At 38.7% G+C, this 27280-nt stretch overlaps 1 protein-coding gene across 9 annotated transcripts in view; it reads left to right on the plus strand.

Moving 5' to 3' along the window:
• Window positions 1-27280, plus strand: part of Tbck (TBC1 domain containing kinase) — a 221309-nt gene that overhangs the window by 145027 nt on the left and 49002 nt on the right. For 8 of the 9 annotated variants that reach the window (XM_021245450.2, XM_004866237.3, XM_004866236.3 and 5 more), the window contains 2 exons: window positions 14812-14987; window positions 25587-25746. In XM_021245450.2, coding sequence (XP_021101109.1) covers window positions 14812-14987; window positions 25587-25746 — 336 coding nt within the window. Of the gene's footprint in view, window positions 1-14811; window positions 14988-25586; window positions 25747-27280 lie in introns of those variants that run through there. The other variant, XR_015446369.1, reaches the window with a different exon arrangement.

The raw sequence follows: 27280 nt of genomic DNA on the forward strand, positions 1-27280 counted from the left end.
AGCCGCCTGAGCTGCTTGCCAGTGGGCGTGCAGAGGGGTCCTCACTGTCTCCTAATCTTTTATTTTGAAGATACCTTTGAGTTCTATGGTGCAAACCTACCAGAGATCCTTTCTACTTGTGTTATCTTTGTGTTGTGTGTGCAAATTTTACTTGTTATTTTTTATTGCCTTCTGTTTAAATGATGAGTATTGCATTTTCAAAAATATACATAGTAGCAAATACACACCACAGGAAGAAGTATACAGGACGTACACGTTCACATCTTAAAAGGAGGCTTGATAACTTCTTGAAGGAGAAGAAAAGGGAGGATCAATAGAAATGATGAGGGCTGGGGATTTAGTTCAGTGGTTCTGGCGCCTCTCTGGCAAGCGCAAGGTCCCATGTTCAATCCCTGGTACCAAAATAATCAAAACAAAACAAAAAACAAATAGAAATGCTCGAGCCAGGGACATATCCTTAAACTCTATGGACTCGAGTTCATTTTATTCTCTGTTTCAATTATGAACCCTTATAACTGAAAAGAATATTGATAGTGGAAGCTTTGGTTGATTGAGAGGACAATAACTACACCAACAAGGTTCCTGAAGTCTAATATTAAGAAGTGAATTTTAGTCATACTCAAGGGGAACTGATCCTCAGGGCAGGAATTTCCCTGATCCACCACTAAAATCAGTCAGATTTTTATTTCTGTTAGATAAGGAGAACATTCCCCATGTTAGATAATGCTCCATGAACTTATTTCCTAAGTTAAAGAAGCTTCATGCTGCGTTTCATTCTCACTGTGTTAAAACTATCCAGACAAGCTAAGTCTGGTTACATTAAAGAAGGGAATGTTGATGGGCTGAGGCTATTTCCTGCCACTCATACTATTTGGTATTCTTTAGTGCAGTACAGCTGATTGGTCGCTTACATACAAGTTACCTTCATTTATAATAATCCACCATATGTATTTTCATCCATTTACCATGATCATGAGGTTACCATATCAGTTGTTCTTCAGGTATCTCTTCATAGCTGAGAACTGTATTACAAACTCCTGTACAGATTCTGAATTCTTTAGTGAAAAGTGTCCCTACTTTTTTCCTGCTTTTTTATTAGTCCATGTTTTCAGTACATGAGTACATTCCCCGTGGGATGTTGTTGCATACACATAACGCATCTTCATTCTTTCCACCCCTCCTCCCTGCCCTTCCTCCATCTCCTGGTCCCCTTCCCTTTTGCAAAAGATCGGTCTCCCTGTTTTTATTATCTATCATTTATTTCGCTGTTTATATTTTGGGATTCTTATATAAGAGAGACCATGTGATATTTAAGCTTTAAATACTTGGCAAGAACACCATACTATTGTCTCAATTAAATTCAGACCTAAAGAGAGAAAATATCACCATTCTACAAGTTTATTTGTATGACTAAGTTATTCTGTTGTGCTTAGCCACACTCACACACGTGCATGCACACACATCTGCATTCTGCTTTCTTCACACCCTTAAAATTACTCTGGCAAAAGCCACAATGACTTTTCTGTTCTAAGCAGCAGGGAACAGTCAGCATTTGTTCGCTCTTTTTCAAACATCTTTCCTAGGTTTCTGGTATGCCAGTCTCAGTGTTTTACTCTTTTCTTCTCTGATAGCTCCAACTCAGTCCCTGTTCTCAGGCTGTCCCTCTGTGCCATTAAATAGCAGTTTCTCAGGACTCTGGGTGGCCTGTTCTCACACAGGTGAGGAGGAGAAAATCTTGCACACTTGCATCGCAAGCCAGCATGGCTGCCAATACCCAGCTCTAGCTCAGATTTTCCTTAGCTAACGTGAAGAGGGAGAACCATAGATCAAATTAACTCTACTCAGATGTTTCACGGGCACCTGTAATTTGGCATGTCAGAAACTGGATTTATTTTCCTTTTTCTCTGACGTGGCATTTCCTATACTACTCTCTGTATCAGTAACCACCATTATTATCACCTCCCAACTCATTCAGGCCACGATCTGGGATACAATTTCTTTTCAGAAGTTCACTTTTGTTTTTAAAATTGTACAAATAGTTACAGGAGTATATTCTTACTGAGAAAAATACCACAGAATGTACAGAATTATCTGGGAGTACTGCTGTCATGCCCATTCCTTATGCCCATTGTGCATCAGTTTGGTAAAGTCACCTTCTAGTCTTCTGTCTACACGTTAACTCTGAATCTCTCTCTCTATATATATGTGTGTGTGTGTGTGTGTGTGTGTGTGTGTTTTACATGTAAATTAATGGGCTCATAGCATGTATGATGTTGCATGACTTGCTTTTTTTTTTTAGTTAGTGACGTGGAATTTCTTGTACTGTCCCTATGTTTAGATCAGCCTAACTTTGGTTTACAAGCTACCAACTATCACATGGTGCAGAAATGGCATTGTGTTAAAAACACAGTTGTTTTCCTTTGTTCACCTCAAGTGCGGGTGGCTGACTTAAGCAGTCTCCTCAGTTTACACCACCTCATAATTTTCAGACTAGGTCAGATACTCTCACCTACTTCCTGCTATGTCTTGCTTTCTCTCCTGACCCTCTCTGCTTAAGGAAAGTGCCTGGGCCTTTGAATGTTTAGGTTTTCCACATGACAGTCTGATGCCTGTTGTTCTGATGTAGTTTACATAGATAGTCTCTGAATATGTACAATCCTTTGTAAGTTCAGTCTATATGTAACTATGAATATTTGCAGAATATTTGTTAAAATTTTTGTGGTAAATACACGACGTGAAATTTACCATCTTAACCATTTCTCCCATCCAAGTACTAACCAGGCCCGACCCTGCTTAGCTTCCGAGATCAGACAAGATTGGGCGCATTCAGAGTGGTATGTCCGTAGACACCATTTCTAAATACACATTATAGCAGCATTAAATAAATTCACAATGTACACCCATCCATTAAATACCTGCCTGTACTCATCCCCCAGCAACTGCCATTCTTTCTGATTTTGACCTTTTACTTTGGTTTTGCCCCATCACTAAGTGAACTTTTACTGTTTCACTTTTTCAGCAAGCATTTATTGAGCACCTACTGTATGCTGCACACTTGACTGTCCTCATAGCAGTGTGAGGAAAGGTGGTCGGAACCTATCCTCAGTCCAGACGTAGGGGAAGCGTCAGCAGTGCGTGGCCATCCCATTACAGCTGTGCTGTTCGTTCTCCAGAATCAATTATTTAAAACACAGCTCCTCACCTCTAGAGTTAGCAAGATTTTTATTATTTTATGTAAACTTCCGTTCCCACAGTTTATCAGCTCCAAATTTGGGGTATAATTTAATTCAACGCAGTAGAAAACTGTATTTGTGGATGGAAATGTTATCAGCAAAGGATTTTTAAAATGCATTATGCATATAACAATATACCAAAATAAATCTAAAATAAAAATAAATAAAGACATGTATTAGATTGTAATCTGAACTAAAAGTCATCTCAAATTCTTTGTGGAATGGGGCAGTATAAATAAATGTAACAAAATAGCTTCAAGATAATTTTTTATTTCCAGGTCAAGAAATTATAAATAATGCATATTTTTATCATCGCTTTTTCTCAGTGAACTTTCATATATTTCTCACTTTCAAATTATAATTGTTAGCCAGGCATGGTAGAGCACGCCTCTACTGCCAGCACTCTGGGAGCCTGAGGAAGGAAGATCGCAAATTCAAACCCAGCCTGGGCAGCTTAGTGACTTAGTGACACCTTGTCTCCGAATAAAGAATGAGAAGGGCTGAGGCTGTAGGTCAGAGTGAAAACCCTGGTTTAATCCCCAGTACCCCTGAAAAATCTAATTGTTATTTCACTGCAGCAGTTTACATGGTATTTTTCACTATATTTTTAAACATTTGCTCTTGTCCTTTTAAAGATATTTTCTTCCTCTGAATTATAGGAATCTGAGTCTTTGCATCCTAAATCATCAAATTAGTAAGCATCACTGTTGCGATTTCACTGTGCGCATGCGTCCTCGGAATGGCGTCGTAGTCGTGCCCCGCAGGCGCAGCAAGTGAGGAAGCAAGAGGCGCATGCCCAGTCAGATGAGAGCTGATGGGCTTCCAGGGCACCCTGTGTTGATGAAGATGGTGGGCGGGCGGCAGGTAGAAATTTTGATGGAGAGGAAATTAGGATGGAGTTCTTGATGTCAACACAGGAGAAAGAAATCTGAATTATCGTCACTTTGGTGAAAATAACAATTGTCACGGTGTGGGGTACGTAACCCTCCTCGGGACTGGCCCGCCCGGACTGTCAGCCAAACTGATCTGGACAGTGGTACACCTCCCCGCAGACAGCAGGGCTGTGCTTTGACACAGGATTAGCATTTCCACATCGCAGTTGCTAGGAAGGTGATGCTGGTGACAGTTTTTATTCTTTTGCAGCCTGATTTAATTCGGTATTGATTTGACGCGGCTCCTGTAGCAGTGTTTTCCCCCAGTAAGTCCACAGAATACATTTGCTTCGTGAAGAGTGACAGGCAGAGAGTGTAGCTCAGTTGGCTAATGAATATCTGGGGCCTTTCCCAGACCTTTCTTCTGCAGCCTGAAAGTTCAGGCACATCATTTCATATACCACTAACATCCCTTGGCATTTAAAGAGAAATGGAATCTGGCGCCATTCTACAGAAAGGCGAGCCGCAACAGACAGTTATTATACTCAGAATTCACCAAGTCTAATGATTTTCAAATTTCAATGTATAAACGTCCTGTTTATTCAGCCCTTCTCAACATGTCCTATAAAGTATGCAAAAACAAGCCATGCTCTGAAATTCAAGAATTTTATGTACAAACCTAGTACATTTTAAAATTAAAATTTTAAAAATTTATTTGCAATTTTGTTAGCCTGATGTACACAGATACTACCACAATCTAACAAACAAGGTCCGTAATGAACAAGAGGCAGCTTTTATTGGCATCATTCTCATGTCTACTGGATACTTACTGCTAAAGGCGGTTTCTTTGTTCTCCCAAACCAAAATGAGTACGTTTCCCAAAACTTAAGCGATTCCAAACACATCTGATTTACACATTATTGTTCAGAATTCCTTCAAAAATTAATCAAAACAAGCACTTTAGCAAGAGTATGGCCAGGTAGACTCGTGACAGATTTCACTTAATGTATTTCCAACTTTATATTTTTTATTTTCTAGGAAAAAATAAATAGTTCTCATGGGTTTAAATATTCCTTTATAGTAAACTAGATTCCCGTGTGTATTTGTTATTTTTATGTCTTTTTCAATGACATTCATGTTTTTGTCTTTTCAGTACCAAGAGGTTGTTAAAACTATGTTTACACTACACATTTGACATTGCATTGTCATATAAATTACAGAATTGGCTTATCTTTTTTCTTAATCTCTAAAAGAAAATAATTTTGGTATCTATTGTGATTGAATTAAATTTATACAAAAGTAAACAGAATTGACGCACAATACTGAGGTTTTCCCCCCCAGAACAAAGTACGTATGTCTTCTTTTTTTAAGTTCTTCTGTGGCATTTTAAAGTTCTTTTTGCCTCATTCTTGTTGGTATTGCACTAGATATTTTAACCTTTTGATATTCTTAATTGAGATGTTCTACTTCATTACATTTTCTAGCACGTTATTTTTGATACATAGAAATACTGTGATTGTGCAGTTTGGTGTGGTAATTAAAACTGTGGAGGTTTAGACCTTGGACCTAGCCCTGGCACACCAGCTGTATATACAAACTGCAGCAGGTCACGTGGCTGCTGTGCCTGTTTCCTTCTCTGTAGACTAGGGCTACAGTCACACACTGCGCAGGATTACTGAGAGGACAGGATGAGACAATATATGTAGGACATTGCTGGTGCACTCCAAATACTCTAAGTCGCCACTGTTAAATCATTGCTTATCAGCCACATTACTGTTCTCGCATTGGTAATAGTTTTTCAGTTAATTCATATTCTCCAGTTATATTTCATTTTTACAGTAACTTCTCACTTTTTCAATTTTATACATCTTATATTTTTGTTATTAATGTCTTCATCTTTTTCTTCGGGGCAATATTAAGTAATAATGGTAGACATCTTTATCTTAGATTCAATGATAGTGTTTAATGTTTTTGCTGTTTAGGGTTCCAGAGATAAATTATGTTATGAAAATATCATTACATTTCTTATGTATCTTACCAACATGCTATTCTAATAATCAGTAAGAAATAATGATAAGTCATGAAGATTGATTACTAAAATTCGTTATTTCATTGTTTCAGCATTTGAAACCAGCTCTAAATCTAATTAGGCTCTGTCCTGACCTCTGTATATCCTAGAAGGAGTCCTATCCAAAACTGCTGGGCAGTGTTTAAAGTCTCTTTGCCTACCTTTGGGGTGAAATATTGCAGAAATTCATAGAATGGGAAATTTTGTAATTTGGAGAGAGAATAAGAAATTATTCGACTTGAAGAATAATGGAACTTTTTTGAAAATTTTATCAGCCAAAGTTAAAGAATTTCAGTTACGATTAAAATACCCAATATTCTTAATACCTTGACTATTTGGAAAGGTAATCATTGTTTCAAGTAACAACAATAATTAATTTTAAATTGTTTTCTTGAGAGGCTGGTATGAACTTTATCACATTCCAGCTGATTACGCGTGGCTGTCCCCTCGGATGGTACAGGCTGCCAGATGGGACAGTCATGTAGGTACAGCCCTACCACGAGCACACTATGTAACCATTTCCAGGTGTCGGTCAATTCTTGATTGAAGTATTCTTATAATTTGTAGCATTACCACTATTTCATTTAAAGTAGCCTGTGTTTTAACCAATAAATTTATCATCTGGTTTTATAATAGAATAGCTGTTTTATTTCTAAAAATGAAGTATCTCTGACAATGAAGCAAAAAATGCCAAAGAATAAAACAATAGGATATACATGTTCAGTTATATTTGCACATTTTATAGATATTCTATAGATAGTATTTAAAAGACTTCACCACAAAAAATACTGTCCATAACTACTTTTATCAAATGTTTTTCCTTGTCTTTGGCTTTTTTTGCACATTAAGCTATATTAAGCCAAAAGAAGGATATAAATTTTTTTGACACTTTTAAAATTGAATGTATATTTTTTAATTCATCTGTTGCACACTTAATTTTAATCAACTATAGCTATTATATTTGACAGACCTTTGTACATAAAGCAGTTTATTAGTTTTTGAGACATATTTGTACATGTTTATTTGAACATTGTAGTCATTTAGTACATATATACAGTGTATAAGAATCAAAGCATGGTAGTAAGCATTTCCGTCTGTTCAAATATTAATCATTTGTATGTGCTAGGAATTTCTTACTCTTCACGTCAGTCTTACTCTTGTAGTCTACTCTTAGTCTTCTAGTCAGTTTGAAATATATCCTAGATCTGTGGTGGGAACCCATGGCACGTGTGCCACGGTGGGCTGGTGGTATCACTGAAAGCTCTAAAAGATTCATCATCACTGTCATAGATTAAGTAAAAGTTACCTTACTATGCTATAGAAAAAACAGGACTAATTCTTCCTTTCTGAGTGATTGGTGCCCCTTTTAGGACTTCTGTCACCCCTCTCCTCCTCCCATCCTAGTCCCTGCATTGACCATATTTCATTCTGTTCTTTGATAACACTGACTTACTGGTATCCAAAAAGGAGAACACATGGTACTTGCCTTTCCTGTGTCTGCCTTATTTCACTTAACATAGTGACTTCCAGTTCCATACATGCTTCTACAAATGACAGGATTTCATTCTTTGTAGCTGAAAAACGTAGCACTATTGTATATACACTCTTCTCCTTTACCAGTCATCCACTGGTGGACATCTGGGGTGATTCCTTGTTTAGCTATCATGAGTAGTCTTGCAGTAAGTGTGTGTGTACAGGTTTCTCTGTGGTGTAATGACAGCATGTCCCTTGGATGTGTACCCAACAGTGAAATTGCTGCATCATAGTTGGTACTTCTGTTTGAGGGATCTTGTTACTGTTTCCCATAAGATGTACTAATTTACATTCCCACTGTCTATACAAGTTACTTTGCATCCTTGCCAGAATTTATTTTTTGTATTTTAGAGATGATAACTACGTGAACTGGGGTGAGAAGATATCTCATTATGATTTTGATTTTCATTTCTCTAGCGATTAGTGAAATGGAGCATTTTTTCATATACTTCACAATTTGTATGTCTTCTTTTGAGAAGTCTCTATTTAGCTCTTTAGCCCATTTTAATTTTTTATATTTGTCTTATTGGTGTTCAGCTTTTTTAGTTCTTTATATATTCCAGATACTAATCCCTTTTTGGAGTGTGCAAATATTTTCTCCTGTGCTGTAGATTGCCTCTTAATTCTTTTTCCTTTGCTGTTCAGATACTTCTTAATTTCATAAATCTCATTTGTCTATTTTTACTTTTGTTGACTGTACTTTTGGAGTTGTACATAAAAACATCATTGCTTGCATCAGTGTCTTGAAGTGTTTCCCCTGTTTTCTTGTAGTAATTTCATAGTTGAAGATATAAGACTTAGGGTTAGTATTTGATCCATTTTAAGTTGATTTTTGTGTGTGGTGAAATAAAAGGGTCTAGTTTAATTCTTACATGTATATATGTATTCCAATTTTATCAGCACCTTCTGAAGAGACTATCATCCCTCCACTGTATGTTCTTAGAGCTTTTGTCAAAAATTAGCTGGCTGTATGAGTATAAATTAAGTCCTGGGTTCTCTATTTCATGGGTCCATGATTTTTATGCTAGCATCATGCTGTTTTAATTACTATAGCTTTGTAATATGTTTTGAAGTCAGGTACACTGTGATGCCTCCATCTTTCTTTTGTTCTTGTTTTTCTTGTTGCTGAGGATTTGATTATTCTGGCCTTTTGTGGTTCCATATGAATGTTAGAATTTTTCTATTTCTGTGAAGGGGGATCATTGGTATTTTGATGGGAATTACATTGAATGTGTTGCCTACCATAGTTTGGTCATTTTAACAACATTAATTCTCCCAAATTATAAACAATCTATTTTTAGATTTTGAGATTATAACCTCAAATTTCTTTCATCATTGTTTTATTGTTTTTACTATAGAGATCTTTGCCCAACTTCAGAAGATTTATTCCTAAATATTTTATTTTCTTTGTAGATATTGTGAATGGGATTGCTTTCTTGATTTCTTTTTCAACAAGTTTATTATCAGTATATAAAATTCTATTGTATACTGATTTTTTTATCTTGACTGTATCAGTTCAGTAGCTTTTTGATGAAGTATATGGGGGTATGTATAAAATCATGTTATTAGCAGACATGAATAATCTAACTTCTTTTCCAATTTGGATGCCCATTATTTCTTTGTCTTGCCTAATTGCTCTTGGTAAGACTTCCAGTCTGTACTATATTAAATAAGAGTAGTGGAATGTCTTATTCCAGGTATCAAAGGAAATGCTTTCAAGTTTTTCCTAGTCTGATAGTGGCTGTGGGTTTTCACATCTAGCCTTTGTACTGTATTTCAAGGTACGTTCTTTCTATACCTATTGTTGAGACGGTTTGCATCATTAAGGAATGCCTCTTTACTGAAGCTTTTTCTGTAACTGAGATGATCAAACCATTTTTGTCCTTCACTCTCGTAATGTGCTATGTAATGCTTATTCATTTGCATCCCTGGGATGAAACACCCTTTGCCGTAGTGAATGATCTTTTTGACCTATGTTATATTTTTCCTTCTACTAATTTGGAGTTTGGTTTGTTCATGCTTTTCTAAATCCTTGAGGTACATTGCTAGGTTGTTTGAGATCTTTCTATTTTTGATATATTCATTTATTGCTATAAATATCCCTCTGACTATGCTTTTGCTATATCCCACAGATATGGATACACTGCACTGTAATTTGTATTTGCTTCTACAATTTTTATTACACTGTTAATTTGCTCAATTACCCACTGGTCCTTTAGGCGCATCTTATTCAGTTTACACACACACACACACACACACACACACACACACACACACACACACACACACACACACACACACACACACACACACACACACACACACACACACACACACACACACACACACACACACACACACACACACACACACACACACACACGCTTTTTCCATTCCTTTTCTTGTTGATTTGTAGTATTACTCTGTTGTGGTTTGAGGCACTGCATGATAGGATTTCATTTTTTTAAATGTATTGAGACTTGATTTGTGGCCTAATGGCATAACCCATTCTGAAGGAACGTGTACCCGGTGGCTGTTAGGTGGAACGTTCTATAAATACCTGTTGGGCTCGTTTGCTCCACGATGTGATCCAACTCAAATGTGTCTGTCGATTTATGTCTGGACGAGCTGTGTATCCAGGAGATTGGGCTGCTAAAGTCCCAGAATCATTGTATGAGGGCCCATCTCTCCCTGTAGGCCCAGAAACATTTACTTTACATATCTGAGCTGCACATACAGGCTGTAGAATGTCAGTTGGCCGGTGCTGAGTTCAATTACTGGGGAATTCCAGAGCAGTTTGTGTGCCGTCCTCCTCTTTGACCTGAGCATTGTTACACAGCGCTACAGTAGACAAATGCTCCCAAGCCTGTATGTCCTTGGGCTCCACAGAGCTGGACCCTGATAGTACAAGGTCTTGTGGCAGCGGCTACTGTAGCCTTAGTGGTGCAGGACGTGGAGAGGATTGTGCTCAGCTCCCCAGGGCAAGCACAGGTGACACTCAGACTGTGGCACAGGCAGCCACAGTCCTTCATTAACTTTTTCATATTGTTGTTTCATCCCAGGAAATGAATTATGAATTGGGTTGGTTTTATTTTGAAGATCGTTTTCAGAAGCTTATAGAAACTTCTACACAAGTGACCAGGAGGCACCACACCACCGGCCCCCCACTGCCACCCTCACAGATCACTGACTCCAGACTTCCCCACCTACCGTGACCTCCATCCCTTCCCTCCCCGCTAGACCAGTTTCAACTACAGAATACAAAATATGCCCGGCTACTTGTCTGTGACATTCTGAAGCAGCTTACTGGTCCACGTAGGCACGCCATGCTCACGAACAAGGCTTCACTGAGCCTCACTTGGGAATCTCTTGAAACTACAGTGGGGTCATGAAATGTTCTGGCCTAGAGGAAAACAAGAGTTCAGGACCTACTACTAGTTGGGAATCAGAAATAATGCCAGAGGATTCTAGAGTTAGAGAAATATAAATATCAGCTACTCCTGCTCGTTCATTTTATACATGAGAAAATTGAGACCCAGGGGGATGAAATCTCTCTAAACTGATACTGTGTATCAAAAGGAAAATTATTCTCTTTATAGAAATTTAGCTTACACACTTTTTCCAAGCACGTCTGTGAAAATTTTAGCATAAAATATCCCCTATCAATGCAAAAAAATTCTGTCTCTGCTCTTCTTTGTATTTTATATTCATATATATATTATCGCTTCTATTTAAAGACAAAATATTCTCTGGTGTGAGAACCACATTACACAGCTTTTAGAGCATGACGGTAATTTCAAATGCTATATTTCTAAATCTTGGAAATAGTAACCTCTTCCTAGTCCTTTAAAAATAAGAGGAAGAAATGAAAAGTCCAAAGTGCTGCTGAGCTAATGTATTGTTTTAAACATATGAATAAAAATACCTTAGTAAGTTGATGGAGTTTTTAAAGGTAGATTTTCTTTGTTAAAATTTGAGAATAATAGTTAAGGTTTGTTTCTGCCATTTGATGAACTATATTTCCTCATAGATGAGCTTGAAGTATCTAGTACAAAGACAGCAGAATCTACCTACTATTGACATGTGAAAAAATAAGAATACCATCCTAAAAATCTTAACTCCATTTTTGCCCAAGCCTTAATGTTTTATATAATTTAAGATTTTCTGAGCAATGTATAGATGCGCCTGCCAAAATTAAGATTTCTTTGCCATATTTTTCTTTAAAATTTTTATCTCATGAATTGAACTGCAGTTTGTGTGCTGATGATTTCAAAGATATGATCTTTGAAGCTATGACTTCTTGCAAATGCCAGTTTCTGTCTCTAACTGTACTCTTGACACTTCAACACGGTAGACCCAGTGCCATCTCAGTTTCACATATCTAAATCTGAACTGAGCCTCCCCTTATCGGCCATCTGTAACCATTACTTTTTTCCTAATCATCCATGTGTAAAACTTAAGAACCATCACATAGGCATTTATCACTGGCCTTTATTCATATATATTTGTCCCTTACATGAGTCCCTGTGCTGGCTCTTTTATATCTCCCTTTCTTCTTTTCCTCTTTCATTAATTCATCCTATTTTACTAAGTGGCTACTAAGCTCCAGGCCTTCTGCTGGGAAATGGGTATGAACAAGTCCAACCCCTGCTTTCAGGGGGATCATGGTATATTAAAAGAAATCAGTGCCAGTGATTTGTAGAGCAGGGGCCACAAACCTGAGAACCTCTAACTGGATATTTATGAACTGAACTTGTGAAAATTATTTCAAAGGAAAATAAGATCCTGACTAAAATGCTTGCTTCATCCACACTAGGCTATATTGAAAAAAACAGACAGTGGAGAAGTTTTAAATGGGAGGCTTTTCTCAGCATCCCTCCTCGAGACAGAATCAAACCCCTTCCCAGTATGTTTGGGTCAGAGCAGCATACTCAGGCAGCTCACCTGGTTGAGATCGTGACTGATACATCCAGACTGCACCTCAGAGGGCCCCTACTACTAAAGGATGATTGTGGTCAGTAACACTGCTAAATAAATTCTGACTCTGGGCTGGCAACAGAATGTGATTCTTTAAAAATATAGGTCAGGCAGATTCAGACATTTCTAGGGCTGTTCTATAGTTATTGTAAATTTTTATCCATTGTTCATAAACAAGTCTGAATTTGACACTCTGGTGACACAGGAAAATGATGTCTCCTATACTAAGTAAGACAAGTTCTGTACACAAAGACTGTTTATGTACCTTGAAATGCAATTTTACAAGGAAAAATAAGACCACTTATCTAATAAAATCAGTACTATGTATATTAATATAATTATTTTCTTATGTAGCTTTTTTAATTTCCACAAATTAGTTTGTAGGGAAACTTGTATAAGTCAGATTAAAATTTTTTATCCATACATGCTACAGAAGTTCAGACGGTTGTGAGTTTGTCAGTGACCCCTCTCCTGTCTGTATGATTTCGTGTAGCAATGTACTTTCCTTGAAACCTCCTTCCATCGATGCGCTTGATTGGAATCAATGCCAAGGTCATTCTTTAATCAATTCTAGTGAATACTTGAGTAAAATCCTCTTATCAGACAGTGCATTCCTTTCACTCAGATGAAACAGTGTGAAATGCTGTTCATCACTAAGTGACTAAGAGCAAACCTAGGCCAGTCAAAACTTCATCACATTAAATATAGGACTTCATGTGAAGCCTGGGAAAAATACCTGTAAAGACTGCAGTCTAATGGAAATGGAGACAGAAGCACTGACTTTATGGTTTGCTGACTACATCTCTTTAATCTTTCTGTAGCACTTTTCATTTCAGCATGTTTAAGTAGCTTTAATTCCTAATATTAAAAAATTAAAATTCCTAATACCTGCTTTTTATTAAAATCTTAGTGATTTCCCTTTCTACATCAAAGTTGATGACCTGAGAGAACAAGTGCTTTACCCCTGAAGAGTTTAGGGCACAGAGAGAAACCCAGGGGAGCAGTTGACATCAGACTCCGATTGGAAACAGTTTTTTTTTTCAAAATAAGTTTGTCTGATAAACATTTGCTATGATTGATTTGCTTCTGCCTAGTAATACTGTTGGAATTTCTAAGTGTGGAATTCCAAAATGAAACTGAGAAAAATGAAATAGCCTCAATTTTGCTCACTTTGTTGAGCATGAAAATAAATTTTCCTATGACTCCATTTTTTTTTTTTTTTTTTGGTACTAGGGATCGAACTCGGGACCTTGTGCTTGCGAGGCAGGTGGTGGAACCACTGAGCTAAATCCCCGGCCCCTGAATCCCTATATTTTCAATAAGTGAATTTAAAATGTTCTTAAATTCTCAAGATATGTCACATAAGTCTTCAAGAGTGATGAAATTAAATTTACATTGAATTGGGTTGTATTGGGCTACCTATTAATGTGTATAAGGAAATCGTTCTGTTAAATAAGTAACAGAAAAAGTGTCAATGTTGCTTTGTCCAAATCAGTCCTATTCCATATAGCACACACACAGACCAATGTGCTGTTCTGCAGACAGCATTCTGCTTTTACCTCCTTCACAATTAAGATATCTTGTCAATTTGGCTTCCTACCTAAGAAGATATTGGGTTGGTCTTCATCTTTGAGGATCTAATTTTCACTCAACCATTTATATATAAATTTTATTCTAAAAGCCTACTATATCTATATGAACCAGTTTCTTTAATTAGTATGTGTGTGAGTTACAATGCAATTTCTCATATAAACAAAGTTATAATTACTGTAATTCATAACAGTCATTATACTTGCGGAAAAGTGAAATGTGCTTAAAGGATCTGTTTTTGAAAGATACACCGTATCTCTCCTAGGGAAAAACTTGCCTCATCTCTTTCTATACACTTGATCTAGGAGCTTGCAGTGAAGCAAAGAATGATGATGATGATGATGCTTTCTTATATTGTAATGAGGAAGGAAACCTCAGTACTAAGGAGCAGTTACACAGTAGAGTGATACAATGAGATAGTTTCCCCTGTTCCATGTGCTGTGTTAGTTGATATCAGGAGTCAGAGGTACTTTGCACTGGTTATGGTTGGTCTCCATACTAGTCTTAGTATTTTTGTTCTGTGTACTTTTTCTTTCAGTCAAGAGAATCCATCCCACTAAATGACCTAAAGTCAGAAGTGTCACCCCGGATTTCAGCAGAAGACCTGATTGACCTATGTGAGCTGACTGTGACCGGCCACTTCAGAACACCCACCAGGAAGACGAAGTCCAGTAAACCGAAGCTGCTGGTTGTTGACACCCGGAGCAGTGAAGAGTATCCTTTGCATGTGTGGCTTCGAAGCACAGTGCTGCCTTCCTCATATTTCTTCCTTTTCATCCAAGGGGGCTGTGGCAAAAACAGTGAACATTTCTGGGCTCCCTCTGAATTCAAATAACTCAGTGACTCTCAAACTGGATGCTAGAAAGGTCTTACATGAGGTTTCATAAGGTAACACTGTATACAGAGTCCTAAAGCTGTTTCAAACAACAGTGAAAGGACTGGGGATTTAGCTCAGTGGTTCCGCCACCTGCCTCGCAAGGGCAAAGACCCAAGTTTGATCTCCGGTACCAAAAAACAAACAGACAAACAACAGCAGAATACGGTGATGTTTGCGTGGCTTGTGTTTCTGTGATTCAGGTTGCTGTTCTCAAAAGGCATGTGAATCCATCATTCAACAACAAAGAAAAACAGTAAGTGTATACATGGTGTACCTCACAGCCTCGACAAAACGTTTACCATTCTCAGTATTGAACTTACATTTACTATAATTTTCAGACCATTGGCTTATAAAGAACATGTATTTTCACAGGCTATGAAGTATTTTTCACTAAGATTTTACTATAAACAATAACTTATAGTGATTTTGTTTAGCATTAAATTATAAACAGTTCCAGTAATATTTCAGGTTTTCGTCTGTTTTAACCTTCTGTCAGATTCTCGTGTAGAATGAATGCCTTGATTATTCTCTAGAATATAGGTAAATGATTCCATACTTTTTTGGGGGGGGTACCAGGGATCGAACTCAGGTCCTTGCACTTGCACAGCAGGCAGCAAAACCACTGAGCTAAATCCCCGGCCCCAGATTCCACATTTTTTTTTTTAAACTTTATTGGTACATTATAGGTATACAATTCATTTACATTTATCATTAGGTGCTTGTACCTGAACATGATGTATCTTGGTTCTTATTTTTTTCCCCATTACCTATGCGCCCTTCACCCCTACCACCCTTCCCTATTTACATAGACTTTGTTTCCTTTTTTTTTTTTTTTTATAATTTTTCCTTTCCTTTCTTCGCTTTCCCCTTCCCCTCCCACCACCCCTCTACCTTTGGACCTTTTCCTATTTCAAATTATCAATTATTCGTTTTACTCATTTTCTTCCTTATTTACACTTTCAGTTTCTCACACTTGAGATACTATTTGGTATTTACACATGTGTGTCCTATTTATTTCACTTAAGAGTATTACCTCAATATGCATCCATTTAGCCATAAATGACTCTAGTTTCTCATTCTTTATGGCTGAGTAGTACTCCATTTTATAAAAAAACCACATCTTCTTTATCCAGTTTCCAGTTGATGGGCACTTGGGCTGTTTCCAAACCTTAGCTGTTACAAATTGTGCCACTATAAACATAGGTGCACATATATTGCTGTGGTATGATTCTTTTAATTCCTTGGGGAAGATACCCAGTAGGGGAATAGCTGGGTCAAATGGGACCTCTAGTCCTAGTTAATGAGCAACTCCTTTTTATACTGAAGTCTTTCTTTAAAACTCAATATATAGGGCCAAGGATTTAGCTCAGTGGTTTTGCTGCCTGCTGCGCAAGCGCAAGGACCCGAGTTTGATCCCCAGTACCAAAAAAAAACCAAAAAACTCAATATATAAAATATAAATGAAGAATTTCATGTTTAATTTTCTTCATAAGTTAATATTGATTGCATTTACTAAGTATAAGTTTCCAAGTGCGTATTTTTCAATCTTGGTTTTTGAGTTGAAATTCAAACCATACATTTACTGAACTGCTTAGGCAATCCCCAAAATCTTAAGTTAATCACAATATGATTTGAAAGCTCACAATTTCAAATGATACATCCCAGTCTTTTTGTGAAAGTTTGGTTTCTGCTTTCCTTAACTTTGAAACTCCTGACTTTGGAGAGTTCAGTGTCATGTCCCTTATTGTTAGGGCTTTGGGAACACTGGAAGCTTCCTAGGCAATAAATAGATTCCCAAAAGAGGCATGAAATTCCAGGTGCCAGCCAGAGACCCCTACTCTAGAAGTTCCCCTGATCTCATACTTCAAGGTTTTGAAATTCTTTTAATGATAATTTTTTACTTTGTCTCTTGCTTGTGCCTTTAGTCGTCATTATCTCAGAAACAGAAAAGTATAGCATTATAGTGCACTATTTTAACTTTAAAGACTTTTACTAAAGTAATGGAAATAGTTTAAGATGCTACTCCTCTGATATTTCCCTTCAAATAATTTGAATTTTTAAAATATGCACAATAGGGCTGGGGATTTAGCTCAGTGGTGCCACCACCTGCCTCGCAAGCGCAAGGTCCTGAGTTCGACCCCTGGGACCAAAAAAAAAAAGTAAAATATGCACATCATGAAGGTAGCACTCCATCTAAGATTTTCCAGACCTTCTGCTCTAATTTCATTGATATGCTCCATTATTTTCTGCAGAAGAACAGGAAGCAGAGCAGCTCGCCTAAACATTGGTCCGTGATAGATATGGACAAGTCATCTAAAGTAGGAGCATCTCTGTCACCACACGGTACCTGGTCTAACCTGAAGCTGGCAACTTGGGTTGGATGTTTTACTGTCTGTAGTTTCAGGCTGAAGAGGGAGATTCAGTATTTCTGAGTTAGTCCAAGGCAGGAAAGACAGGAAAAAGAAACTGCCTGTATTTTTTGACCCTACTAAAGGGCTCACCTTGTGCAATTTTTAAGTCATTTTTGAAAACCTGCTTTAAAACTAAGGCATTCTTTATCCTCAGACCCTATTTTCTTTTCATGTCCTCATACCTCACCATGTTTGTATTCATCACCGCCTGTGTACAACATACATCTTGCACCAGATGTCGGCACACAATTTGCAGTGCTTTGGGAGAAACCACAAGTTAAGCTCTTTTCCCAGAGTTAGAGGGCATCAAGTCTCTATTACCATAGTATCTTGAATACTGCGAAAAATGGAGACTTGTGGCTTTGAAGATCCTCTTTGTCACCTACCTAAGGATGGCCTTTCAAGGCTGGAAATCCCTTAGCTTTTTGAGATCTTCTACAGTGTATACCACTTGATTACATTAGAAGATAGCATTTCCTTCTAGGTCTATTCATCTTACATCCTATTTACAAGAAATTAAAGACAAGAAAAATGTACGTGCACAGTCAAAGGTATTCATAAAGGTTGTGCTCAGAACCAATGTTAGGATGTGATGCTTTTTTGTTTTAGATGTCATCACTAATGGCAACCAGTGAAATAGTACTCTCTATGTTGCTATGGATAAGTTTCTAAGGATATACAAAATACGGTTCTCATTTGCTAAGTTGTTTTAGTATGAAGACTATAAAAGCTTAAACTATTTTATATAGAAATAAATGAATAGTGAAGACAATGTGTAATAGCCAGATGAATGACGGAAGCAAAAAAAAAAAGTTCATCAGCAAGAACATAATCTCTGGGTAAGAGAAGCCAGACAAGGGTAGTACTCGTGTCCTTTTGATCTTTGTGCCCCCAGCCCCGGGCTTGACAACCAGAAGTACTCAGAAAATAATTACAGAAGAAAAAGAGCAGGATGGCAGACACCGGAGCCCACAGTCTCTCCTACACCCTCTGAGCCATGACAGCGGGGGATGGTTGGCAACATGTGGGAGAGCTGCTGGTGAACAAAACAACAACCCACTGCACTCATGGAGATTGCATTTTACTTGGAGAGAGGAAAATATCTAAAATGATCTTAAGTAGAAATAAGTGCTGTTTTAAGTGAAAAAAAAAAAAGGAAAGAAAATACAGAATGTTAAGTTTTCGCTAGAATACTCAAACCCTTGAGAAAAGGTGGTATTTCCACAGAGCCAAATGATGTGAAGAGGCTGGCTATAAATGATAGAGGGAGGAACATTTTAAACTGAAGAAAAAACAAGGTGAGAGGCCCTCACATACCAACATGCTTGGGATTTTCAGCCAAGAGATAGCAAAGTAGGAGACGAAGTCAAGTTACTGAAGAAGTTATTTCTGTAGTGTGATTTCAGACCTATTAACACTCCCTTTCTTCCCCTAATACCAAGCAGCACCCCTACTTCCTGAAAATCTACAATTAGAGATCTACCCTGCTGGCTTACAACTCTTTATGAAAGACACAGAGGTACACAGTAGCAGTGATGTTTGCGGTACCTGTTGCTTTAGAACAAGAGACATGTAGAATGCATACACGTGAGTGAATTGACTTCTAATAACCATCACTGACCTCTTACACCATAGTGCATGGCACAGTGCTAGTCCTATGATGTAGGTTCTTTTTTTACTGATGAAGAAACCAAGCCTTAAGCGATGAAGCAACTTGTCCAAGGCCACATCAGCAGCTGTTGGTAGAGCGGGCCCCATGCTTCTTAACTTTGTGCTGTTTTCCAGGGACCCATTTAGTCTGCACAGGCTGCTAAGCAGGAACAAGATTGAGACGAATGACTTAATGCAGATTCGTGACTGAGACATGAATTATTTCCCCCATGCATTCATTTGTATGCTGTGCATATTCCTTTAAATCACAGCTATTACCTCAGGACCCATGTGAAGAGGACCTATTTCCACCCGCTGAATCAATCGACCTTTGGTCATCTTTCTACAAATGTGACCGCAAAAGCAGGCAATATTCTTTCAATTTTTGAAAAGCAGTATTATAATACTTTGAGGGGGGAATCTGTTACAAAGGTCCTTTCCTTCCATAGTGCCTTAATTTATAAGATGTCATCCATTTGGGTTTTATTAGATTTTCCCTAAAACTACTAAATTAGAGCCTATTGAAATCATATTTTTAGTGTATCTTTGTCCAGCAAGTCTTAATTCTACCAAAGTTAAATCTAGGAATTGTGATACCAATCTGTTTAAGAAGTCACTAAATATTTAATATTAGTATATTTTTTAAATTTCATTTCTTCCTTGCCACAAAAAGTAGTCTAAATATACAGTATGGCAACACCTATAATACTTTTTGTTTCTCCAAAGAAAGTAAGCTCTTTTTAAAATAATTAGCAATTTGGAAAATATTATAAACATTATTTCTCAGTATTGTTTTATCTTCTAGTTTATGTCATCAAAGGTTTGTCTAACATGGTTCTTTATATAGGTGGAAATATATATTCATATAAATGAAAATTTTGTCTTTCTACATTGTGCTTCTAGGAGATTAAATATCTAAAATCAGAATTTATCTTTTTTCACCTTTGTAAAATAACTGAAAGGATTGCTGTGAAAGGGGGCAGGGGAGCAATCTTATCCTTAGGTAAAATAAGCTGATTTATACTGGAGAATTTAAGGGACCGCTTTGCCAGCCCCCAGAGCCTTCTCACGACTGACGTGTGCAGTTATGGCTTCAGTCAGTTGGCATGTGTGTGAACATCCCAGGTAACATATGAATACCTGCAAGAGATCATATTTTACTCTCTTTTGTTTTGTCAGTAAGGAGAATAGGATTAGCATGCCAGCAGTCAGAGAATTATCCCAACCCTGACGGAGGCCAGAGACATTCGGAGTATAGAAAGAGACCCAAAGGACTTGAAGACAGACTCCACCCCCTTAACAATAAACACATAATCTCAAAACGTTAGAAGGAGAAGGAACCCTAGAAGTAGTGTAAACTGGTGCAGAAGGCTTGGGAGGCTTAGGTAGAGATTTAGTCAAACTCACTTGTTCTCCAGTATAGTACTGTGGGGATTTGGGAACAAGCAATACTTGCATATTATAAAGAGGCAATAGAAAGTGTTTCTTGTGTAGTGGTATAAATTTTGTCATTAATTTTAGTGGTTTCAAAGGTAATACACAAGCCAAACTTTTTTAATAGTTACAAATATTTAAATATTAAATTTCCTGAAGTTCATATTAAGCATGGTCTTAGTTATGTAAATGAGAGTCCAACTGATATTATCTGTAAAAAGAAATAACTTTGAAGGAATGTTAATCTCATTTGCTTCAAGTCAAGGCTGAGTTGCAGCTTTGTTAAAAAGAACAAAACGGGGGGCAAACCCAAAGTGCCTGGCCATGGTGATGCCCGCGGGCAGTGCCAACACTCAGGAGGCGAAGGAGGGGAATCCAAGCTCAGGCCAGCCACTGGGCTCAATGCCCAGTAACCAACCCACACAAAACATCTTGAATTTCAGATTTTTGAAGTAGGGATCCTCAAGCAGTATTTTTATTCCATATTAGAGATTTCATTTTAATTCCTGCTGACTTTTAATTATGTTTTCTTTTCAATTCTGAGTGAGTCATCAAAATTCCTAATTTCTTTTGAACACTGGGAGGTTAGAAGTGGTTCCATTGCCACTTTTGCCAAAACCAAACTGAAAATCATAGTGGGCATTGGAATCACACTGTCAAGAAGCACATGATTGAGGCTAACCACCACATAAGTACTTTGGCTCTGTCTCCTTTGTAATCTCGAAACTGGGCACTGTGAAGCTATATGTTCTTAAGTTCTCACTTTCTACACAGTGCCTGCTGTCGGGTAAGACTCGGTACTAGAATGCAGGTAAATATAGAACCTCTGAGTGTATCACTGACCCCATATCTGCTTATGCAGACAAGCAGTAGCTTTTAAAATGCAGCAGTGAATGCAGCAAATTTCCATTTTTGTCTTGAATATAAAGGAAGCAATGAAGTGACAGTCATAATCCTAACACGGATTGCTGCCTGTTTATCTGCAGTGCTGTCTTGGTATAAAAATCTATAGACGCTTGTGTTCCACAGCAGGACAATGAAATAAAACCAGAGTCCCTAGAACAGAGGTCGGCAAACATATGGCATGCATGTTATCTGTTTTTAAGACAAAAGATGTTAATGTAGGCGTTTTTTCTAAACTAAAACTTGAATATACAGGTTTAATTTCAGTGTTAGCACTTTGCAATAAATAAGTGGGTTTTGGGCTGCGGTTTGGGCCCTCAGTCTCTAAAAGGTTCACTATCCCTGCCTTGGAGCATGGAGAAAAACCTTCTTCCACCACATTCTCCATGGCATTGCACTCCTTGCCAGACTTAGCTCAGGAGTGAGCACAGTCAGTGTTGGTCATATGCAGTCACCAAATGTCAGAAATTGTCTATTTCGCTATTCTAACTAAGCACAACATATACAAACATTTGTTTTTGCTCCTTTTTCGAGTACCTAATATGCACAATATTTTATTATGACTCAAAAGATAAAAATTTGATTCAACTGCATACCCTTACAATATAATCCGACCACCTTAAGATATTTACAAATTGTCTTACAATGTTTCTCACATGAAAATTTATTTTGTAAGCAGTGGAAGTTAAAAAAAAAACTACCCAGGAAAGATCCATCATAAATGGCCAGTATTTTCTTCATTGTCCACCTTATTAAGCCAAGGAGCCCAATCAGCCTAACTGTACTGATAGGTGCCCAGGCCCATCTGCTGTTTGCCAGGGAGGCAGCCACAGAGCCCTGTCCACCACCACTCTTGCTCACTCGGTGTCTTTTATGCTGGAAGTTTCATGACAAAGACTGTTCTTGGATGAATGTTTTCCAGGACTTTTGGGTTAGATTAAACTAAGAATAGGGAACTGTGCTTACTGCTCTATTGCTTTCGTTTCTTCCAAAGTGTAACCAAAAAGAGGTTTGAAATAGTTTTGTGTTCTAAATAACTTCTTCCTGTTAAGCAACTTAACATTTAATATGTGGGGTTTTTTGCAAAAACCATAAAAAGCAACAAAATTCTAGAGCAGGAAGACATTTATGACATATTTCTAGTGACTAAAAAGTTTAGAAAGAAGTTGTTGTCAAAGGTACATAATAAATAGATGATACTGAATCCACAAAATCATGCAGATGCTCATGTATAACTCTTAGGTACAGTTAGTGTATACTGGATGTTTATTTCCAAATGGATATTAAGTTTTTCTTCAGAGCAGGGGACTTCTAATTTTCTAAAATGTGACTGGACAGATTCCTTTCGGAGGCACTGGGACTTGATTTTACACTGGAGTGCTTAACATCCTGCATCTTGCCCTTGGATGTTCAAGGGAGAGAGCCGATTGGCCAGCTTACATCACTGTCCACCTGCCTGTCCCTCTCCCTGCTGTCCTGTCAGCCATGGCCGTGGCAGGGTTATCTGATGCCTGCAGGTCACCCCGCTCCCCTTTCCACAAGCAGTGGCTGGGGACCTTCTAAACAAAGTGGGTAGCAGGGCACATAAAGTGTGCCACCGCATGTGACAGGATAGGCTTGGGTGGCATCTGCTGCTGTGAGCGCTAAGAGAAAGAAGCTCACAGCTGATAATGCCCTTTGGTAAGCAGACTAGCAGCCTAAGGTAATGAGGAGTTAGGTTCCTAGGCTGTGTCACAGCTTTCGCTCTAAGATTCTGTCTCCACTGAGAATAACAGTACTAAAGAAGGAAGTTTAACCAGGGTGAGTATACCCATAGAATGAGGTCTTTGTTGTTTATGAAAACTGCTCCTGACAACATTGAATAATTATAAATGTTTAAGAAACTAATGCTGACGAAGTCCAAGGTAATCTGCCCATGATTATAAATCTCTACCCATTCTAGGAGACTAAAAATAGCCTCAAAAATCATAATGTTGATTCTATATTTCTCTTTTCATTTTTCATAACTTACCTATGGTTGTTTCTCTCACTGTTAATGCCAAATGTATTTCTTTAAAGAAAAACCAGTGAAGTAGCAGCTGAGTGGAAAATTTTAAATGTAAGAAATGTGGTCAGTCTCCTCCATCATTCTTTATTTTGTTTTTTGCACTGCTGGGAATAGAACCCAGGGCCTCACCCATGTTCTCCACTATCACTCTTGAGAGTGGGCACCTGAAATATGTCCTCTCTCCATTAATGAGATATGAAGAGGGAGGGAGAGAGGTAGAAAGATAGGTATACAAACGGGCGCAATTGAGACACTATCACTTCAATAAACAATTCTCTGCCCATTTGCAGTGGGAAGTTTTGGGGGGAAATATTGCTTGTGTCGTGATCTTTTAAAACTCTGTGTAAGAGGCATAAAGTAAAAGTTTGGGGGGAAACATCTACTGAACACATAAACATCCCTTTCATGGTTAAAGGGAAGAGATGTCGTCTCGACCTCTTGTGATTGCCCGTACATTCACTCCCTGTCTAGCCTTCCTCCGTAGTGTTACCCTAGTGCAAACTTCATATGTTGGTCTTCTGCTAGAAACCCTTCCTGACTTTCATGGCCCTTGGAGTAAAGGCCAGTATCCTCTATGTGGGCCCTGCAGGCCCTGCCTCTGCCCCCATTTCCTGCTGCTCTCTGAATCCCACTGGCCCTGGCCAGCCTTCGTTTCTCTTTAATGGCCGTGTGCCTTCCTACAGTAAGCCCCAAATTTCTGTCTTAACCTTTTATTCCCTCCACCATTCTATCGCACTTCCATTCCATCCCTTTGCCCAATTAATTTCTTTATTTATTGTGGCTGTCAATCAATGAAAACTTTCCCTGTCCTCCCTAAAGCAACACTGGTATATCTCTTAAAGCATCATATACATATATTTATTTAAAGTTATTTAATTAATGAGTAATATTTTAGAAGGTCTTTCTCTGGATTCTGTGTAATCATCTTTTTTTAATTTCTAAAGATTCTATTTTCATTCATTCGATTGGACTTTTTTTGTTTTGTTTTCAGTACTGGAGATTGAACCCAGGGCCTTGCACGTGCTAGACAAATGTTTTACCACTGAGATACATCCTCACCCTTTTTATTTTGCAACAGGGTCTCACTGAGTTGCCCAGGCTGGCCTCGAACTTGCAAAAGTCTTGCTTCAGCCTCTCAAGTAGCTGGAATTTTAGGCATGTGCCACCACTCCTGGTCCAACAGTGCTTTTTAGTTATTTATTGGAGCATACTTTTTTCTATAAGATCTTGTGATAGTTCTACATATTTTAAGTAAATGGATGACTGTAGCACGTTCATAGTGGGGCCATAATTCGTATGTCTTGCTGCCAGGCAGCTGTGAACTACCAGTGGTATGTGCATGACTATTCCATCTGGCAGTTTGTACCACCTGATGGGACTGTCCCATGCCACCCAGTGGGACAGTCAGGCACATGCCACCAGTAGTTCAAGCCACAGGGAACGTGTGACTTCCTAAATTAAAACTAATAGTCAATTAAACTATCACAATCCTTCTAATGTACAAAAGGAGTAAAACATCATCCCCTTCACAGAGCATAAAATTAGAAGTAATGGAAATGTGAGCTAAGTTCACCTGAGAAATCACCCAACAACAGAAGTGTGTCCAGCTAGTGCTCATGGCGTGTAACCATTCTAAGAGTCCATTTAGCAACCGCTTGACTTGCAGTATCAAACTAGACCTGAGATTACCCGCTGCCCAGTGTCACTTTCAAGGCTGTAATCCCAGTGGGAGTAACGTATTGGAAGGCATGAACATTGTGTCCCCATGCGATTACTGTCACTCTGCTGCATCAGGGTTACTTTCCTAATTCTTCACTTAATGAGGAGGGGCACCTTTGCCTCTCTGGGTGGTCTTGTACCTTTCTCCACCACCTAGGTGTGAGCATGGAGATGTTTAGTCTTACCCTCTGGGTGCCACTTACCTCTGTTTCTGACACATTCACATCTGCACCAAAAAGAAAACCAAAGTTTTCCTTAAGCTGTCTTCTCAGCTTTACCCGGGGTCACATTTCCAGCAGCATCAACATCCCATTCAGTGCCGCCTTCACTGCGGAAGGCGAGCTCGCCCAGGGCCCTTTCACCACGACACTCCAGAGCCTCAAGGGGAAGGTCATCGTCATTGTGGGAAATGTGGCAAAGCACACAGCCGAGGTAAGCATGGGCACAGGTGGGCCTAATTCAAGCTTTTTCCCCTCAGATTTTCGTTTCCAGGGTCAGTACTGAGCTTAGAAAACTCCAAATGCCATCTGCTCTGGTTTGGGTGTTGTTTGCCAAGGTTTGGGCCCGGGAGCTTGGTCTCGGCTGACTTGAGAGGTAGGGCCTTTGAGAGGCCTGGCCTCCTGGGAGGTCCCTAGGTCGCTGTGTGTGTGCCTTCCATGGGGACTGTAGCTCCCCCTCTTTCCCACTAACTGACCCAAGATGTGCCCTGTGCATTGCTGCTGTCCACCATGGGGCGCTCACCAGACTGGCCCTTATGTGTACAGGACTCTCAGCCCCCAGAGCTATGAGCTGATTGAACCTTTCCACTGTATAAAGTCAGCCTGTAGCACTTTCATGTGATAACGTAGGTGGTCAAGGGCTTCAGACGCTTCTGACTGCAGATATAGTTAGACAAGTACAGTGGATCCTTGAGTTATAACCAGCCCGACACAGGAACAACTTGGGTCATGACCAAACATTTAGTTCTAACTTAAGACCAAGTGCCAGTCACTTGTGCTTTCAGATGGTCTCAGATACAGATTATCCCTTAAAGAGTTCTGGAAGGAACATGACAGCATCCTCTCCCAGGTGGGGCTCACTGAGAAACCCTGGGCCAGTGTCTCTCTAAGGACACCAAGATCTGCCTGTGTGCAGGAGAGAGACTTTGAAGGCTGTGGAGAGGAACCTGAGCCTTCATTGACCAACTTCAATTACAATCAGCCCTCAGGAGGAATTGAGTTTGTAAGTCAAGAATCCACTCTACTAAGGGAAGAATATAGGCTCTGAAAGCTGGTCAGATGGACTTTGTAGGATTTGGAACTTTTGTTTACTAGAGGCTCAACACTTTGATTAAGAAAAGTCAGACATGATGTCACCTTTCAGGTATGAAGATACATGAAACAATCAGATGCCCTCCCTCTCCATCTGGTATTCTAAGCAGGTTAAAAATAAAGCAGAGGTGGTCTGGGGATTTAGCTCAGTGGTTTTGCCACCTGCTGCGCAGGCACAAGGACCCGAGTTCAATCCCCAGTACCAAAAAAAGCAGAAGCCAAAAAATGCAACTTTTTAAATAAAGGACAGGTCAAAGACCAGAGCTTAAAATGAAAACCAAACAGACCAAGACAAAACAAAAATACCTAGCTGTACACAGAGAACATACCTAGAGCTGAGCAGTTTTGAACGAGTACAGGCCTTTTTCTCAAGAAGGAAGGACAAGGCTACATCTTGCCAAACGTACTCATAAGTCTCTCTACTTCCCAGGGTAGAGTGACTAAAAGGACAAGAAAAGTCAGAAACATGCTTAGGAAAGTTTCCTCACGAAGGTTAGGAGTGGAGATGAACATTCCCTTCCAATACATGTATTTCCTTATCCTTATGTCTGCATGAACTGAGCAAACTGTATGTGATTACTAAAAATGCAGTCAGATGATGACTTTAAAACTTTTTGGTATAGGCCATTTTAAGTGTCCGAAAATCTTTGTTTCAG

This window comes from Heterocephalus glaber, unplaced genomic scaffold (assembly GCF_053883595.1).
Source record: "Heterocephalus glaber isolate CG9 unplaced genomic scaffold, H.glaber_assembly_v1.0 deba00001688, whole genome shotgun sequence".
Lineage (NCBI taxonomy): Eukaryota > Metazoa > Chordata > Mammalia > Rodentia > Bathyergidae > Heterocephalus > Heterocephalus glaber.